This window comes from Saimiri boliviensis, chromosome 5 (assembly GCF_048565385.1).
Source record: "Saimiri boliviensis isolate mSaiBol1 chromosome 5, mSaiBol1.pri, whole genome shotgun sequence".
Classification (NCBI taxonomy): Eukaryota; Metazoa; Chordata; class Mammalia; order Primates; family Cebidae; genus Saimiri; species Saimiri boliviensis.
In genome coordinates, this window is record NC_133453.1 from 11,263,944 (window position 1) to 11,283,724 (window position 19,781).

The 19,781-nt window shown below is 44.9% G+C and overlaps 2 protein-coding genes across 15 annotated transcripts in view; both read right to left on the bottom strand.

Moving 5' to 3' along the window:
• The window catches only part of LOC141584529 (nuclear body protein SP140-like protein), a 99,115-nt gene extending 93,808 nt beyond the window's left edge, over window positions 1-5,307 (bottom strand). For 3 of the 5 annotated variants that reach the window (XM_074398900.1, XM_074398897.1, XM_074398901.1), the window contains exons 1-2: window positions 5,190-5,307; window positions 3,128-3,196 (exon numbers count right to left, since the gene is read on the bottom strand). In XM_074398900.1, coding sequence (XP_074255001.1) covers window positions 3,128-3,196; window positions 5,190-5,221 — 101 coding nt within the window. In that variant the 5' untranslated portion in view covers window positions 5,222-5,307. The remainder of the gene's footprint in view (window positions 1-3,127; window positions 3,197-5,189) is intronic. The other 2 variants (XM_074398898.1, XM_074398902.1) reach the window with 2 other exon arrangements.
• A 55-nt stretch (window positions 5,308-5,362) lies between these two features.
• Window positions 5,363-19,781, bottom strand: part of SP140 (SP140 nuclear body protein) — a 100,767-nt gene continuing 86,348 nt past the window's right edge. For 9 of the 10 annotated variants that reach the window (XM_074398889.1, XM_074398890.1, XM_074398887.1 and 6 more), the window contains 5 exons: window positions 18,797-18,912; window positions 17,993-18,101; window positions 17,613-17,690; window positions 17,255-17,398; window positions 5,363-12,105 (listed from right to left, as the gene is read on the bottom strand). In XM_074398889.1, coding sequence (XP_074254990.1) covers window positions 11,905-12,105; window positions 17,255-17,398; window positions 17,613-17,690; window positions 17,993-18,101; window positions 18,797-18,912 — 648 coding nt within the window. In that variant the 3' untranslated portion in view covers window positions 5,363-11,904. Of the gene's footprint in view, window positions 12,106-15,655; window positions 16,277-17,254; window positions 17,399-17,612; window positions 17,691-17,992; window positions 18,102-18,796; window positions 18,913-19,781 lie in introns of those variants that run through there. The other variant, XM_074398895.1, reaches the window with a different exon arrangement.

Below are 19,781 nucleotides of genomic sequence, written 5' to 3' on the forward strand. Positions count from 1 at the left end.
TTCCAGCTGGGATCACTCAGAAGTTTTTTAAATGTAAGTTCTTGTTAAATCTATCTATTCATTTAGTGTCTCTCAATTGAATCCCAGCAAGATAGGTTACACAACACTACCTAGTAAATCCCAGCAACTAAAACATTTCAGTATTGAAACTAGAATAAAAAATATAACAGATCAGAACATGGGTCACCTACACAAATTTAAATGTAGGAGAGAATTTAGAACACTAGTTCCCTTTTATCCGCAAGGGATGCTTCCAAGATCCCCAGTGGATGCCTGAAATTGCAGATGGTACCAAACTCCGTATATACTATGTTTTCCCCTATCTATAACTAAATTAGGCACAATTAGATTAAAAAACAATATTTAATAATAGATAGAACAATTATAACATATACTGTAGTAAAGGTTATGTAAATGTGGTCTCTTTCTCTCTTTCAAAATATTATACTGTAGATATTAGCAACCTTAGCATATGATTTTGTTTTTTTCAGGAAATTTCACATTTTCACTTAAAGGAAGCATTTGACGGCTTCTCTTTGGTATCTCTGAGATGCCAGCATCAGTCCTAGTGTCCTTTGGGGCCATTATTGACTAAAATAAGCGTTCCCTGAACACAAGCAGTGTCATAACATGACAGTCGATCGGATTACCAGGATGGCTACTCAGTGATTCATGGGTTGGCAGTGTCTACATTGCAGATACGCTGGAAAAAGGGATAGTTTGCATCCTGGGGGAGATGGAGAGGGAAAGCATGAGATTTCATCACTCTCCTCAGGACAGGAAGTAAGTTAAAACTCATGAATTGTTTATTTCTGGAATTTTCCCTGTAATGTTTTTGGACCGTGGTTGACTATGAGTAACTGAAACCTCAGAAAGTGAAACTGTGGATAAGGGAGGACTACTATCATTAATAAGAGCACAAAGAGATCCAATATCTATGAAGAAATCTAGCAGAAGTACAAAACCTTCAGAGAGAAAAATATATTTTAATAGAAAGTATTTCTAAGTTAATAATTTACATAAGCCATATTCATAAGAATGGAAGGCATAATATGTTATATATGTTGGTTCTCTTCAAATTTGTCTATAGAGTCAGGGCAATTCCACACAAAATGCCAAGATTCTGACAGGCTAACTTGGGAACCCAGAGTTTCAGACATTTTGAAGGGAGAGGAAGAGATTTTGCTCCATCAGCTGTCAAGAATTCTTGGAAAGCTGCCATCACTATGGCAGTGGGGTATTGGCATAAGGAGAGGCTCTCACAGGCCAGGGGCAGAGAAGAGAGAACACAGAAACACACTTTGCCTCTATGGCCACTTGGTTCACAATACGTGGGGAAAAGGATAATATAATTAACGGTGTCCTCCAAAAAAATTGATAAGAATAAAAACAGAGCCTTAAAACTGTAGATCAGACAAACAACAATTTGGTCTCAGCTAAAATAGGAACTGTGAAAAAATGTGGTTCTCCCAGTTTATGACTGAGCAAATGGGATATTTAGAGTGAGCTGCCCTGGTCCAGCCTGCCCAGAGGGGCTATAAGGCCACAGCAGGCACGTGGAACACAAGGTCAGATCGAATCAGTCTGGAAGAGTATCTCAGAGATAACAGGGAGACTATCCCAAATTTCTTAACAGCGCACAAACACCTAAATAAAGCAAAAACATGAAGATTGGACAAGAAATTAACAAAATGTGAATTACAGGGGAGCTTGCAGAGCTATAGAAACAAATTAAGATCCCACCTCAAAAATAAACACTATCAATTTAGGTGTTTTTTGTTGTTGTTGTTTTAAAATTGGAAATTACAAGAAACAAGAAAGTTGCTAAAAGCTAGATGTATTAATTTGTTTTCATACTGCTATAAAGGAGTACCTCAGACTGTGTATTTTTTTTTTTTTTTTTGAGACAGAATTTTGCTCTTTTTACCCAGACTGGAGTGCAGTGACATGATCTCAGCTCACCACCACAACCTCTGCCTCCCGGGTTCAAGAGATTCTCCTGCCTCAGCCTCCCAAGCAGCTGGGATTACAGGCACGTGCCACCATGCCCAGCTAATTTTGTATTTTCAGTAGAGACGGGGTTTCTCCGTGTTGGTCAGGATGGTCTCAAACTCCCGACCTCACGTGATCTGCCCAACTTGGCCTCCCAAAGTGCTGGGATTACAGGCATGAGGCATTGCACCTGGCTGAGACTGGGTAATTTATAAAGGAAAGAGGTTTAATTGGCTCACAGTTCTGCATGGCTTGGGAGGCCTCAGGAAACTTACAATCATGGCAGAAGGCAAAGGAGAAGCAAGTATCTTCTTCATAAGGCAGCAGGATAGAGAGAGAGCACAGGGAAAATTGTCATTTACAAAACCATCATATCTTGTGAGAATTCACTCACTGTCAATGAGAACAGCATGGGAGAAACTGCCCCCACAATCCAACCACCTCCCAACAGGTCCCTCTCTCAACACCTGGAAATTAGAATTCTGATTACGATTCAAGATGATATTTAGGTGGGGACACAAAGCCAAACCATATCACTAGATAATTGTTATGCAGGCAAAGTTTGAAACAACTATTATGAACTCAAAGCAAACAACTGAAAAGACAAAAGCACCAGCGGGGAGATAAAAGCTGTGAAAGCTAAAGTTGCTCCAATGAAAGAATAATTTTGCCTAAAAATTGAAAAAGAAAATGTCAGAGATTTTAGAGAAGAAACATTTCCTGGAACAAAGGCAGAATCAAATATGCCACCTTAACACAATAACAACTTTAAAAACTGACAGTGCTCACGGAGTGCCTCAGGAACTCTCTGCATCACTTTATTTATAATGAGACCATATCTGTGTTATAAAATCTGTATCATAAGATGTTTATTCACGAAATTTTAAGCTGTTAATAAAAGTCACCATATACAAATGTAAGGGACAAGAAAAGTATATTTATACTTTGCAGAATATTTAGTGAACTCTCCTACATCATGAAGAAAGGACAAATACCCCAACTGAATCACATTGGCAAAATATAAACAAAAAATTATAGAAGAGGAAATTTAAATGGCCAAGAAACATGAAAAACTGTTCAGCTTTCCACATAATCAGGAAAATACAAATTAAAACAAAACGCAATTCTTCATCACCTTTGCAGCTTTGGCTGTGTGTAGGAAGATGGTTTATTTGCTATTTGTGAAACACATTCATTCAGCCTCCTAGAAAGACAATTTGGCAGAATCTATAAACAAGTAAGTAACAGCACCCTTTGCTTCAATAATTCTACTTTTTAAGGCTTAGACAAAAGATAAATATGTATGTACAAAAAAAAGAAATATATAATCATTATTACAGCTTATTGGTAAATGTGAACAATTTAAAACATCTAAATGTCCAGTTGAAGAGTGGTTAAAAAATTACGGTATGTAAATTCTTTGGCATAGTATGTATAAAAAGAATGAGGTAGATCTATATGCATTAAGGTAAAAAGATCTCCAAGATTTCCACCATTAAAGTGAGTAAAAATGCTGAATAGCATGGGCAATGTAATCCCATTTATTACAAAAGGAGAACACAAATTGTATATTTACAAAAGCATATTTCACACACAGAAATGCATAGAAAAATATAAGAAAAGTTATACCCAAGACTCTTCACAGGACTGTGAAAGGAGGCTATGAGGCAGGGTGAGTGGTGAAGGGGACTTTTTTCCTTTATATATTTCTCCACTGTTTAAAATTTTATGAGTGGCCGGGCGCGGTGGCTCACGCCTGTAATCCCAGCACTTTGGGAGGCCAAGGCGGGCAGATCACAAGGTCAAGAGATCGAGACCATCCTGGTCAACATGGTGAAACCCCATCTCTACCAAAAATACAAAAAATTAGCTGGGCATGGTGGCGCATGCCTGTAATCCCAGCTACTCAGGAGGCTGAGGCAGGAGAATTGCCTGAACCCAGGGGGCAGAGATTGCGGTGAGCCGAGATCGCGCCATTGCACTCCAGCCTGGGTAACAAGAGCGAAACTCCGTCTCACATTTAAAAAAAAAAAAAAAATTTATGAGCAAGAATGTAATGTATTTCTTTTTTATTAACAAATTTAGAAGATGAGAATTGCTTGAACCCGGGAGGCAGAGGTTACAGTGAGCCGGGACTGTGCCACTGCCCTCCAGCCTGGGTGACAGAGCGAGACCTTTTCTCAAAAAAAGGAAAAAAAAGGGCCGGGCGTGGTAGCTCACGCCTGTAATCCCAGAGCTTTGGGAGGCTGAGGCGGGTGGATCACGAGGTCAAGAGATCGAGACCATCCTGGTCATCCTGGTGAAACCCCGTCTCTACTAAAAATATAAAAAGTTAGCTGGGCATGGTGGCGCGTGCCTGTAGTCCCAGCTACTCAGGTGCCTGAGGCAGGAGAATTGCTTGAACCCAGGAGGCGGAGGTTGCGGTGAGCAGAGATCGCGCCATTGCACTCCAGCCTGGGTAACAAAAGGGAAACTCCGTCTCAAAAAAAAAGGAAAAAAAAGTAACATTATTTATAAACTCTACTAGAATAAAGATAAGATTTCTACCTCTTTTCCAGTCAGAGGCATCCTCCATCTTGGGACAAGAAATTAACATAAAAATAAAAATATTTAGCTTTCTGCCACCCTGGGCCTTTTTCTTCTTTCTCCTTCTTTGGATCAAGGTCAAGGGCATCAGAACTCACACCCTGAGCCAGTCAAGGAAATAGCCCCAAAGCCGACCGAGGCCTCTTGCCAAGACAGGTGAAACCACAGTACCCAGTGTTCAAAAGTAAGCCAGATGTTTACTCTGGCGTGTCTATTTTCTAAACTACCTTCTTTGACACGACATATGTGAAGGTGGAGAGGGCAGAGGGACGTGAAAAAGTTCCGAGATCATGAGGAAATAATAACTCCCAGTCACAGACGACTGAAATCACTGTTCTGAGTGTCGCAGCTAGCTGAGCAGCAGTTTCAAAACAAGCAAAGTCGTGTGTGTTACGGCAAGCTGGACTCACACAAACAGCGGTCCTGATACAGTTGTAAAAAGATGATTTCCTCATTCCATTTTCTTTCATCTCATTGTCTTATACTACATACCTATGTTCTTGAAAAGCAGGGTTAAACGAAAGTGAAGCCTTAGACAAACAGAACTAAAGGCATGAAAGCTCCAATAGTGCCAGAGATAACAGGTGAAAGGAAGAGAGATAAAGACTCACCGGGTGCTGAGGTCGCTGCCCTCACCTGCCATCTTCCCACCCTAGGGCCTGCCTGGGCCGCAGAGCCTGGCCTGTGAGCTCCGCAGTCTGCCCCGCCTGCAGGCAGTGTGGCTCCCCAGGCGCTGAGCAGGAAGTCGGCCGGCAGACTGACTCACCCTCGCAGATTCCTGCCCAGAGGGGGAAAAGAAAAGTGAAAGCATTTCTTCAAGTATATGACTGGATGCAGACACTGTGTTTCTCCTCCTTTCTCACTCCAAGGGGTTCTCAGCTTTTCTGAAATGTGGCAGAGGGTTGCAGGAGAGGCCTGACAGGCGGCAAGACGTGCAGGACCAGGGAAGGAGGGCCCGGGGGACGAGCAGGGCCAGCTCCCGGAGCCCACTTGCCTGTGCAATAGACAGCAAACAAATTTCCTAGAACCAAAATTGTCCTTGGCTGCTCTGCCTTCTAAGAAGGGGCATCGTTTACATGAGACTGTGGGGGAGACTCCATGTTTGCTCCATCCCCTTGCTGAGATGGCTGGGGATGGGGGCTGGAGGGTGGGAGGGAAAACCGGAAACTTCAAATCTTCTCTCAGGCCCATGGGAGAGCTTGGACTGGACTAAGGTAGGTCCTGACAATGCTCGCCCGTATAACCTGGGGAGAGTGTTCTTAGCCTTCCTGGAAATCAGCCAGAGGTAAGAGAGAACTTTCCACGCCCCTGGGACCAGAGGCTGGAGCCAGCGTGGTAAGAAAGGCGAACATTCTAAGTGCAAGGGGTTAAGGAATCTTGACTATGGAGCCGCCTTGCAACAGCCAGGGGTGAAGAGACCTCTGAGCTTCGGAGAAGTCGCTGGAATCTTGAGAGAACAAAGGTTTCTCATTGGAGGAGGATGGAGGTTGGAACCCAGATGATCTAGACATGGAAGGGCAGGGTGACTCCAGCTGGGGGTTCTATCTGCGCCTGGATTTTCCATTTAGATTCTGGTTCCTCATTCCTCAAAGAACAAGAAGTGACCTAGAAGACCCACTCTGCATCAATATAAAGTCACAGGGAAAGAAACAGAAGCGAAGGGCATGTGAGAATGGGACCACAGGACACACTAGGGACCAGAACTCCAGGCAAAGCCATGGGGCAGAGACAGGGAGGCAGCTGGGGGCCTGGGGGCGCTGGAATCCAGGGCCTGAGGTGAGCAGAGGGTGGAAGCCGGGGAGGATTCAGGGGCCAGAGGGGATGGTGCTTCAGAGCCATGTTTTCCAAATTGCATTCTGCTGAATCTTTTCCAGCTGTGAATAAGGATGTTTGCCCAGGTACATTTGAAAACATGGGGGTGCGGTGTTTCTACCCTGATTCTACGCTGCCCTTCTTTCCCTAAATTGAGTGAATAAGCCAGGTGCCAGGACACTGTTGAGGACAGCTTTTCCGGTGGGCAAGGTCAGTTTCTATCAGGCACTGCACACCTGTAGGTCTCTCTCTTTCTCTCACTCGCTACCCCATGACCCCCCAGTTTTATGGGGCACCGTGGCTGGTAAGCTGAGTCTCTGTTGGGCACAGCTATTCTCTGATCCCAATCTCCATGGAGCACAGCAGCCCTGACAAGGCCTGGCACGGACCACACCAGTCTGCTCTGGCATCCACACTCACCCCTCTCACTGCTCCTGGGCAGTAGGCAGGTTCAGGCCACTGAGCGGCACTGTCATAAATGTACACTGTCATAAATGTACACATCTCTCTGGATGTGCTTCGGGGCTGCTAAGGGCAGCAGCTGGAATTCTAGACCAATGAGCAGCAGGCTGGAGGGAAATCTGCAAGTGTGGACATTCACAGGTGGGCATGCCCGTGCTAGGACAGCTCCTGGCAGCAGGGAAGGAGAGGTTCTTGTCAGACCAGGTTGGAGAAAGCTAAGCCCACACCACACTGCAAAAGCAATGGCAGTTAATGGAGAATCTCTAGGCCTCTGTGGGAAAAGCAGTTTCTTCGATCTGGAAAACATCAAGACACACCTGGGTTGGGAAAGGGACAGGACCAAATTAAAAAGTAGTGTGAATTTTTTAAAATCCTGCTGGACTGTTGACAAGGAAATAATGGAATTCCTGGAGTATATTCCGTGGCTGCAAGGAGCACAGGCAATAGGGAATGTTTTTGCTGTCACGGAAGTAGTTCCAGTTACTGGAGCCTAGAAAACTCAAAAGCAGGAGAGGCAGTGATTAAGGAAGGACCACAGGCAGGGCACCCACCCAGGTGATGGGCCTTTGTGAGCTTCACCAAGAGCAGCTTCGGTTCAGACTTCAGTGACGAGGGGTGGGGAGAGGCTGTGATTCTTTTTTTTTTTTTTTTTTTTTTTTTAACCGAGTCTAGCTCTGTTGCCAGGCTGGAGTATAGCGGCACGATCTCGGCTCACTGCAACCTCCGCCTCCCAGGTTCAAATGAATCTCCTGCCTCAGCCTCCCAAGTAGCTGGGTCTACAGGCGCGCACCACCATGCCCAGGTAATTTTTGTATTTTTAGTAGAGGCAGGCTTTCACCATGTTGGCCAGGATGGTCTCGATCTTTGGCCTCGTGATCTACCCACCTCGGCCTCCCAAAGTGGGACATTACAGGCATGGGCCACCCTGCCCAGCCCAGGGCTGTGATTCTTGAACCTGGGACCCCCATGTGGGAACCAGAGGTGTATCCCTGAGATGAAGACATTAGCATCACGGGCCAGAGAGTTTCAGGGCAGGACACAGCTTCAGCAACAGTGCCACTGGGGAATAAGGATAGAGAACCTGGCCACCCTCCAACAGACACAGAAGTGATGGGTGAAGAGCAGGCACCTGGGATCTTTAGTGGGAACACCCAGTTTTGCCAAGCTGTCTCCTTCTAGGAGGTGGAACATCAACCAGTGCAGCAGGCCCAGTCCCTTCCTATCCCTGCCCTTCTTCTAGGGGACACTTCTCTGATGGAGTAGGAGTGAGCCTGCTCCTTGCTGGGGCTACCTGGAGTCATCCTGCCTACAGAGACCAAGACATTTTGGCTCCTCCAAACTTAAGTGCACAAGGACAGGGACCTGTATGGCATGGGGGAGGGTTCAATGCCATGAAGATAAGCCTGATTCTGGGGTTTAGTGTTAGGGATCCCTTTACTGCCAAATGTCTAATCCAGTTTTCATCAGGAATAAACCTGGTATTTTGATCCCCATCTGTTTCTTCATTTTTCATATATCTCAAAAGGTTCAAGCATATGGTATACATCTCTCTGTTAAGATTCTCTTCTATCTGTGCCCCAGATGCGTAGAGGCTGGGGTAGTAGCTCCTTGCAGTTGCATGATTGTGATGCACTTATTCCCTGGGCTCAGTGGGCATTTGGTGGCAATATTTCAGCTTTTAGGGACTTGGGTGAGACAACATACTCCCTGGCCCACCCACCAGGGTCCTCTGCTCAGCAGAGCCTCAGTGACTGGGCTCCCTAGCCTACAACACTATAAGATGCCAGTGGGATTTGTTGGAGGTGATAATGATTATTGCTGTTGGAAGGGAGTGAATCCTTGGAAAATGGGCGAATGGGAAGAGGTACCCTGGTAGGGAAGGAAGGGACTATGGGGTGAAGGATTGTAGGGAGTCAGAAAGGCAAGAGGAGCACTGGACAACACAGGAAGTCCCTCTGGCCATCTCCTGATGGTGGGGACCATCCATGAGAAACCCCAAGGATGCCTTCAGTCCTTGTGCAGCAGCAAGAGGAAGGAGACTGGCCCACGGCAACACCTGAGTCCACATCATCAAGCAGCGTGGTTCAGGTTGAGCCCCTGTTGTATCTGTAGCTAGACATATGCAGATCCCTGTCACTGTAATTAATGGACAGCTAGGCTGCTGGCGGCCCATGGATGCCACCTCATACCTCCTTCTCGAGGCCACTCAGCCGATAAGGCATGCCACAGACACACCGTGAGCATGCACAGCGAGCAAGGGGCCCATGACCGCCATTCCCTGTGTCAGCCGCCCATGTTCCGTTTCGCAGAGCTGCCCTGCGCCCCTCTGGGCTCTGCCCACCTCAGGCCGGCACACCCTCTCCTGGCTGCATGTGGCGCTGCAGCCTCCTTAGGGCTGGGCGGAAATGGGAGCTGAAAATCCTCCTGTTCTTGGGATTATAGCTAACCAAACACTTCGAAATGTGTGGTAGAAGTGGCATCGTTCCTTATAAATAAAGTCAAACCCATGTAAACACTGGTTTCTGAGATCATTTTGCCATCTGGGAGCTCATGAGCACCACTGTGATGCCACCTGCCCTCTGTTCACTCCGCGAGGGGCAGGGGACTCTGCCCTTTGCTCTTCCTGGTTCCTGTCCTCTTCCCTGAGAGTTTTATTCCTTCCAGAGCCCCAAGAGGCACTGCCTTCTGCACCTCCCTGGAGGCTGATGCCTCAAGCCTGCCCTACACCATGAGGCCCTGCAGGACACTCCTGTGGTCCTTGCAGGACTCAACGCTGAGCAGTTGAAAGCATTCAAAAATGGTGGGTAAATGGCAAAAACTGGTGGCATGGAGTAAATTAGAAGACACAAAACTTCAAAGAAGTGTGTGTTTCATGCAGACAAGTTTGGCAATGCCCACTGCCCCAACCCAGTCTCCCCAACTGAGGGGAGGGAGCTTCACCTTCCTCTATCCCCAGGGTGTAAGGAGGAAAGAAACATGAAACGTGGCTCAACAGTTAAAGACAGGATTATTTTGGAGAATAAATCTGAGAGGGGATTCTGACCAATTTTTTTTTTTTTTTTTTTTTTTTTTTTTTTTTTTTAGTCAGGAGCATTTTCTTTCACAGACTGGGGGTATTTAAGGGTTTAGGAATTTGGGAGCTTATTGCAGGCTCTGAATCTTTCTATGTGAGGGAAAGTTTATTGCAAGGTTGAATGTCTCTGATCAGAGTGGAGGTTATCTCGGAGTTGGCATGTTTCTGGTTGTAGGGGATGGTTTATCTTAGGGTTGGAATGTTTCTGGTTATGCTAACGTTAGCCATCTGGCTGTTTTTGGGCTGGATTTAGGTGGTTTTTTAATTAAGGGAAACTTAAAATGGTGACATTTGTCCAAGATGGAGAAGCTCCTGCTCTGTCAATTCAGTCCCTATACTTATAAAAGGATGAGAGGTGGCCTGTTTTTTTCTCGCTACTTCCTGCTGGGGGAGTAGGCCATGAAGAGTTCTTTGGTCTCAGATTGACTGTAGGAGTAACATGGTCTGTAGATGTTTTTGAGTACCTGTGACATGGCCATGATCCTGTCGGTTAAAAATTTTTCAAAAAGGTTAATTAAGAAGGGTGAGAACATTAGTTCTAGGCATATTATTAAGAAAGGGCCCAGGAATGAGATAACACATGTTATGATTTTGTTCCTAAACCAAGAATTTATTCGTTTGCTTTGCTATTTCTTTAGCTTTTTAGCTCTTTAAGTTTTTCAGCAGCATCTTTTACTAGGCCCAATCGGTTGAGACAGAAGCAACACTTCTTCTTACCCGATGAGAGGCAGAGGCCCTCTCTTTCAGCCATTATAAGATTTAATCCCCATCTATTTTGGAGAACCACTCCAGCCAAAGAATCTAGTTGGTCTTGGACTTTTATAAGGCTTTAAGCTATACTTTTTAATGAACCCTGTAGTTTTGTGGAAAGAACTTTAAAGTATGTTAAGGAGGTGGTCAACCTGCCTGTCTCCAATTCAAGCCTGGAGGTTATACCTAAGGCACCATTAAAGGAATGACTGGGATGGCCCTTCTTTATTTAACACATTGGACAGATGGAACAGGTAAAGATTGATTAGGAGGAACTAGTTCAATGGAGGGAGAAAAATAAACTAGGGTTTAGGTTCCAGTTTCGTTGGTGGGAAGACGAAGATATGTGTTGGTGCCTAACAAAAAGAATAAGCCTTTGTTATAAATACAGGTAAAGATATGGAAAGAAAATAAGTGAATTAAAGATGGGGTGTTTTTTTTTTCCTGTGGTTTGTTACTCCAGGTGGACAAGGAGGAGGCCAGGGAGACACCCACTATAGTAGAGATATAGGAAGAGTTATTTTTTTTTACAAATTTAATGCAATCAGATGTTGTACCACTGATTCTGAGCCATGGAAAAAGGTGGGAGGGCACAAGTCAGCCTGGGAATGTTGGTTGAGGGAGAGGCTGTAAAACGAGCTAGTTGCAGAAATGCTGTGTTTGCTTCAGGTGATAGTTGGTAATTAACCCGGTTAGTTTGATGGTCAGAGGGGTGTTTAACAAGGATAGGGTTGCATTGGTTAGATGTTAAGGACCCTGCAATGAAATTTCCCTTAGAGGCTGAAAAGCAAAGTGAGGCTTATTGGTAAAAGGGATTGTATTTAGTTATGAGCCTTTTAATGGGAGGGCCTTGGGGCTTGAGGCATTATAGGGAGGTGTAACAGATTTGAAATAATTTGTTGGCTTGATTAGCCCTGGAAGTGGGATAATCGCTCACTGGGGTGTCAGCATTTTTAAAAAGGAAGCTCCTTTTTGGAATTTATAAATTAGTGTTATTTTTCCCGTTAAAAGGTCATGAAGGGGTGTAGGAAGGGCTGTGTAAGCTGAGGAAGACAGTGTTATGCACGTTCAGCATTCTGGAGCAAAGGAAGAGTTAGCTTGAAGGAAGAGGGATTGTGTAGGGTTTATAGAGTGTTTTAGTTTGAGAGCAGTGAGGAGTGGTTGTATTGGTGAGGTTGATGTGATTAGGGAATTTATATTGAAAAAAAACAAGCAAAAAAAGAAAAATGTTATCTGGGTAGGAGTAAAGTCCTGGAAAGTTCCTTGAAGCCACAGGTCCCACAGAATAGTAAGGAGCAATCAGGATGTATAATGGGAGCTTCATAAGGGTTCCACTGAAGGTCTGTAACAAGGTTGGTTGGGAAGCAGTGGCTTATGTGGATTTTTCCTCCTTTTCCTCTGGGATTTGGGCGAGGCAAAGAAAGTGTGTCCTGTGGAGACATAAGAGAAGGCCGAAGGGGTTTTAGATTTGGTTGTTTGGACATGCGGTGGAGAGAAGTCTGTTTTCTTGAGAAAAGTATAATGAAACCAGTTAGGGAATCCCTAGACTTGCTGCTGTGGGTGGAGTAAGAATGATCTGGTAAGGTCCCTTCCATTTAGGTGTGAGGGGGGAACTTGGGGGTAGGATTCAGATTTTGTACCAGAACCCAGTCTCCTGGCTGTAGGAAAGGATCAGAGAAGTCGGTGATGGTTGTGGCAGGTATTTGTCAGCATATTCCTGAATGAAATGGTGGGTTGTATGTAGAAGAGGGGAAATGAGAGGGGTTGGTAGAGGTGGGGCTTGACCCTGAGGTGGAGCAAAAGGGTCGAATGGTTTCCCATACATGAGTTTAAGGGGGCTGAGCATTAAAGGTTTACATGGGAGTGCCCAAATTTTCAGAAGGGCCAAAGGCAAAAGTGTAAGCCAGTCTTTATGTGTTTGGAGTGAGTACCTGGTGAGGGTGTTCTTTAGAATTCCATTCTTTTTTTTAAAAAACTGTTCCTGAAGATTGAGATTGACAGGGGCTGTGTAGCTTTCAGGTAATTTGTAGGGCTTGCATAAGTGTTTGAGTAATTTGATAAATGAATTTAGGACCATTGTTAGATTGAAAAGAAAGAGGCACCTTGAACTGGGGGTATCTGTGACTAGTTTGGAGGTGACAGTAAAAGCTTATTTGTTGGTTGTGGGAAAAGCCTTGACCCATCCTGAAAAGGTAGTAACCAGAACTAAAAGAAATTGAACTTTTTTTACTGGGTGCATGTGGGTAAAATTAATTTGCCAATCCTGTTCTGGAAGGTATCCCCTAACTTGATGGGTTGGGAAAGAAAGGGGTCTAGTGTTGGAGTGAGGTGAGGCTTTTTGGCAAATAGAGCATTGGTGGGAAACGGCTTTCAACTGTTCCTTTATATCTGGGGTTACATGTATATGGGAACTTAAGAAATATTGTAGAGGGGAATAGCTAGTGTGGAAGACACTGTGAATGTCCTGTAGATGGGCTTTTATTTCAGAGTCAGGCAGGACTGATTTGTTTTGTAAGAACTGGCATGGGGGTTTAAATTGTGCTCATGCCATGATTAGTTGCTATATTTGATATTCTGGATAAGAGGAAGGAATATGATGTATGAGGAGAAATACGTATTGGGGAGCTGGGTGAATGGTTGAGGCATGTTTTGCCCAATAGTCAGCCTTTTGGTTCCCTAAAGAAATGTGGCTTTTGTTTGATGTTTTTTTGCAATGGATAACTGTAACCTTTTTTGGAAGTAGAGCTGCCTTTAATAGGTGATGGATGAGTTTTCCTTTAATGATAGGCATTCCCTTCGCCGTGAGATAGCCCTGCTTATTCTAAATTTGGGCGCTGGAATGGATGACGTTATAGGCATATTTGGAATTGGTGTGTATATTAACTTGTATATTTTTTGCTAGGGTTAGCACTCTTAGTAGGGCAACTAATTTTGCTTGTTGCGCAGATGAGCCCAAAGGCAAGGGGGCAGTCTTTTTTACTTTTCTAGGTGGCAGAGAGTGCGTGTAATTATATTTTTCAAAGATGGCATATCCTACTTAGAGGGGAAGGTTTTTGATGCGTTGCCATCTATAAACCAATCTGAGGCTGCCTTTATGTGAGTGGGTAGTGAAACATGGTGAGAGAACTTTTAATTAGATTACAGCATGAGTGTTGGTTTGGTTTCGTAAGTAAAATAGTGGTGGGGTTAGGTGGAGAACACTTATGAAGAGAGACAGAGTTGAAGGAGAGTTGAATGTAAGGCTTGCATGCGAGAAGATAAGATGAAGGCGAGTTCCTTATGGCTGAGTGTATCTTGTAGAATGTGAGAATAAAATACCTGAAGGGGTTTGTAGAATGTGAGTTTTTGTGCCTTAGGGATAATTAGAGAAGCTTCTCCCAGCTCAGCACAGCAGGGTGTATGCTGACACCCAGAACTCACCGTGGTAGATTCCAGCTGAGAGATCATTACCGAGAGCCCATGACCTCCCAGATCAGGACAATGAGAGCACCAGGTCCTGGCAGCTCCCAGGGACATGGCACACACCCCCAGGGTAGGAACCCAGATGGGTTCCGGCAGGAGTGAGGGGCTGTTAATCACAATACTGGCTCTTGAGCAAGCCAGGCCAGCCAGACACTGACAGTAAAATTATTAACATCCTTGAGGACATGGCTGCATCATTCCTGGTGCTTAAGTCCTGGAACCACTCTGATTCCTGCCTTTTTCCAGGGCTATTTGCCAGCTCAGTACCCCTGCCTTCCAGCTCTTTCGGTGAGGCACTGTGCATTTCATCATCAAAGTCCCTTTTTGTCTAATCTAGATAAATTGGGTCTCTCTTGATGGTGAAGAGCCTGAATTAATACCAAGGTGTTTGGGTTAATCTTAGATTTGTTACCTATGTATTGCATGCAAAGCCAGACACTTTCTAAGTGAATAATAAATATTAACTTGTTAATCCTCACAATAATCTAGAGTGTTATCTCCATTTTACAGATGAAATAGTGCAGGGGAAGGATAAATAACTTGGCCAAGCACACAGTGCCAGCAAGTAGACATATTTAGGAGCTAGGCTTCTACCTATATGAGCTACATTCTGTCTGTGCTCTTAAATGCTAGCCTGTGCTGCATCTCAGTACAAGTTAGTATTGCCTACAAGACCAAAAGTGCTAGCCAATAACAATTCAGTTTTGATGATAAAATGAAAGCTATAGCATAGCTATAGCATTCAAATGTAGAGCTGTATTTATTGATGTGACAATGTCCATTGGATATTATTAAGTGAAAAAAATCGATTAGCATTTTTATTCACTAAGATGGTATACCCACTGCCTCCCTACTCCCTGCCTCTCAAACACACAACCACATTACAAAGCCTAGAATCACTTGCATCAGAATGTCAACCATGGTGATTCTCGTAACCTGGGGAGGCCCACCAAGCTCTGGGTTCCTTAGTGGTAGGAGGTATGAGCTGCAATAGCTTGGAGCTTTGGAGGGGATGCTCTGACAGGCTCCAGACCATTGAACCCCTGAAAGCTTACCTATAAGGCACATCTCTGAATCTTTGTAACACTTCTTTCTCACCACCTGCAGTGTCTGTGACTTAACACGTCATTCATAATAGTCAATGTTTCTTGCTTATCAGGCCCATGAGCATACATAAGCCCAGATGTGGCCACAGCTGTAGACTAGCTCTAGCCTGATACCTGGGAGCACAGAGTAGCCACCCACCACATCCTTGGTCCTGCTTTGAGGCAAGGGGGTCAGCCTCAGGCCACGGGGTGTCACCTCCAGGTGAAGCTGGTTCCATTAGACCCATGGCAATACTCTAGGGACTGCTGGCAATAGCAGCCACCACTCAGCAGCTGTGGATGAAAAGACCTGGCCAGAAGAGGAGATGGTGCCAGGATACCAACAGCTTTGCAGGGGAGTGAGAAATGGTTTCCCTCTAACCTGTTAGGTTCTTTGGCTGAGCTACGAATGAATTAAATTGACATAAGCATATTAACAGGAGAAAAAAAATTTTAATTATATATGTATACACAGGAGTCCCATGAAATACAAGACTCCGAGAAGGGCCAGATGATTGACACGCATACACCATCTTGAGCTATCGAAAAGAATGGGGGGGCCCGGGGCTTCTGCAGGGAGGTGGCCAGACAAGTAGGAGGGGGATGGAAAGAAGTGTGTCCTGAATAAAGCTTGGCTGTTTTTCAGATAAAAGGTCTTGTGAGTAAGAAACGTCTGGAGCAGCCCTCAGGAGAAGAGGTGACTGTCTGTCTGTGCTGGTGTCACTTCCCACCTCCTTCCCTGTGGTCCCAGTTACCCTTCCCTGGCTGATGAGATTGTTGGCGATGGGATTCATGATGATTGAATTTCCTTTGGAGGATTCGTCTTTGGGCAGATGAGGGAGGCTCAGAGAAAAGCCTCTCCCTGCATGTGCTGTGTCCAAGTGCCCTCAGTTTGAAGTAAGTGGCATATTTTGGGGTACTACTTGCTGAACGCCTTCAGCATCCACTAAACCAATTAATTAATCCCATTTGTTTCCTGAATAGCAAACACTTCCTTCAAATTCTTCTCAAATTCAGCCTCCAGTCTAAGTCCCATTTGGCCAAAATCCTTGTACTGAAAAAAAATAATAAAGACAAAAACAAAGTTCCCCATGATTAGTGTCATTAGACACCTTTCAACTGAGAATGATCAGGACTCTTGTCTTGAAAAAATAAAGTACCGTAAGTTGACAATTTATAATGGTATATATTTTGGAGTATAAAGTAATGTTGTGATTTATGACTGCTCTGTGGAATAATCATATCAAACTAATTAACATATCCATCACCTCAAATAGTTATCATTTTTTTATGGTGAGAACATTTGAAATTTACTCTCTTAAAAATGCTGAAGTGTAAAATACAGTATTGTTAAGTATAGGACTCTTGTCTTAAACACGCTAAGTTACATTAACCAGTTAAACTTGAAAACTCATGCAGCTAAGAGTAACTTCTGTTTTTTACCAGCATGATTCTTACTAACAGGGCAGAAAAGTGAAGTCATTTGCATAGTTGGAATTATTACTTATTTAGCTTCGGTTGCTTATTTCAGTGGGTTAGAAAAGTAATCTATGCTCTTTCACCAATTCAGATAGTGGAAGGGTATAAGGTAAGATCACTAATCTCTTCCTTTCTCCATCACTTCTACTCCTTGCTGGCAATCCCTGTTAACCATGTGGTCTAGTGACATGCAAAGGAATCTGGAGTTTGGGATTTCCAAGATTGAGGGCAGATAAGAAACACAATACCACTTTAAGATGAAATTCTCCTCTTTATATGCTGCAGGAGACAGGACTCAATTGCTCTCTCTGAGCCCCTGTCACCTTGGGGCAGGTGGGGGATGAGCTCTCAGGAACCTGGAGCTCTGGTTGCAGGGACACCTTTTGACTCATTGTTACTTTGCTAAGACCAGAACTGAAAAAAAATCCCTCACTTTCAGAGCCCTTGCTTGTGCAAGCTTATTATAGGATGAGGGAGATTAAAATTTTCCAGGCACCAAAAAATGAGGGGAAGAATGGAAAGAAACCAAAAGGAAGCAGGAAGAGCCACCTACCTTGTATGATGCCCTGTGGTTCTGGAAGATGAGGCGCATGTCTCGTACAAACCCCTCCACTCGGGAATAATCGTGCTCATTCAGCCTCTTCTTGATTTTATCCAACCACATGGGCTCCTTCAGGCCTTGACACGCCTCTCTAATCTGGTGACAAAAATACCAGTGGGAAGGATACCAGCACAGTTCAATCTCTACCGTCTGTGGTGTCCCATGAAATCCAGCAGAAATACAACAAAGTGAAGGTAACTAATGGTGGCCTGTGCTCTTGCTCCACGGGATTAAGATCACAAATCTCACAAGTGCCCATTTCAGGCAATGTCATGGCAGCCTGTAATCATGGGTTGCTGTTGTTACTTACATAATAATAATACGGAATCTTGGCAAAAAAGGAGCTCTCAGAACAGCAATAGACTTTCAAGAGGAGGAATTCACATTTCTGCAAAAGAAAGAGGCCATAAATGAAAAGCAGCATGGAGAGAGTGAGCCCACATGCCTGTCCAGACAGAGCACATGACTCACACCCTTCTTCCACAAGTTTCTCTAACGTTTGTGGCTCTTAGAAACAGACATGTCATGGCTGAGTTATTTTTTCTGCAAACAAGTTGTAGTGACCTATCAGTGCAATTGAAGTGTGGCTCTGAAGAGCACACTTTTGGTGCATTCCTCTGACGCTGTGCTTGTTCCTGCTTCTCACATGTGAGGGGAAAGGAGAAGGCTTGGGCATTGCATCTGACTCACCAACTGTTCCTCAGGACACATCTGCCTCTCCAGGACCTCAGATTCCTGACAGCACTGTTGGCTTCCTGAAGACTCCTTCATCCTGCAGAAGATGCAACTCCACGGGGTCCTGAGAGATTGAACTTAAGTGAGCAGAGGGCAGGGACCCTGGAAATGGCCTGTGGCTGCCACTGTCCTCTATCAGGAATGGCCGATGGCCTCAGCCATGAGATGGGAGGTAGGGGAACACCTCTCAGAGTGTGCAAGATCTGCATGTGGGGTCTCCAGTCATTGGCCTTTCCCTCACATCACTGGTAGCAGCAGGCAGGAAGCCTGAGGAAGGTGGTGTCACTGTGAGTGTGGCTCTCCTTTCTCTGTCTGAGCTGCTGGGAGCACAAGGAGCCCTGCCTGCCAGGCCTGAGTTTCAGAAACTGGATTTTCAGCTCCAGGGACCTTGGACCTCCATCAGCCCAATGAGATCATGCTTCCTGTCTTGTATGAATAAGCACAAAATATAGTCCCCAAGCCCCTTTGGACAGGAGACCTTGCTGCAAAACTTGAAGGAAAGGACAATACCAGTATATAGGCAAAGGGTCCCCAACACTGGCCTCAGTATACCAGGGGAGGTGTCCCTGAGAACAGAGAACATTAACCTACTGCTGCCAGCGTCTCCCACTGCTCTCTGGATCACACTGCTAGGTCCCAGTACCCAAGGAACCTGCTCCTTCCCCAGCTAAACACAAGCAGGCACTCTGCTGGGGAGAGAGAATGGCAGGTGGAAGGCTCCCTTAAAGGACGAAAGAGAGGCGCCTGCATGTCACTCACTTCTCAGTTTCTACAGGCGCGACGTGGCAGTCCTCATGGAAGGCTCTCGAACAAGTGTCACAACAGAACAGCTCCCCTCCATCCCGGCAAACCTCACACTCATTCAAGTTTCTCATCTAGAAGGTAAAACGGTGTCCACGTCACAGGGATCTGCCACCTGTGACAGATTCAGGAAGGCCACCCTTCTGGGCACTGTCTTTGGGTGAACCTGCATGGACAGGCATATGCTTCTCATTGGGAGATGCAGGAAAATCATGGCATGGAGATTTCAGAACAAATCCTAGTCTGTAGTGAAGTTCAGGAGGCAGGGGCACATGTCAGAATTGAGAAGAAAACCAGAGATTATAACACAAAGGGACTAGCAACAAAGCAAGAGGATGATTTTTAGGAATCTGAGTAATTGTATTATGCTGCAGATAAAACCAGGTGTTGAAATAAAGTATTAAATCCATTTGCCTATACCACAAGTCAACTGGCGAAAAGGAGAATTACCTATGATGGAATAAGCTTCTGAGATGTCATCACTTCCCATATTCTTGGCCATAAGTTCCCCAGGAGTTGAAGAGATGGCCTAGTTAGGGGTTCCTGGACTGTAGGTTCTATACCTGGAGGGCTGTGCACCTACCTCTGAGGGGAAATGACCATGGGTGCAGATGATTGGGGGGCCCTGGGGAACACAGAGCTCTTTGGCTCTGGGAGCCTGGCAGAAGATTCCCCCATGACTCAGCTAACTTGGATTGTAAGATGTGAAGATGTCATTTCTAATGACTAAGGACAGTGGTAACAGCAACCATACAGTGTTGAAGATGGAGGTCCTATCTTCATTTCCTGGGCCCATAAAAGAGCTGGTGCTTTGTTTTACAAAAAGAATGGTAAATCAACCAATTCTACATTTCTCACCAGTCTCAGTATGTGAGACCTTTAGCCAGGGTTAATTTCATTCAGGGAAGTTACCATCCACATGTTGTGGAGCAAATCCTAGTCA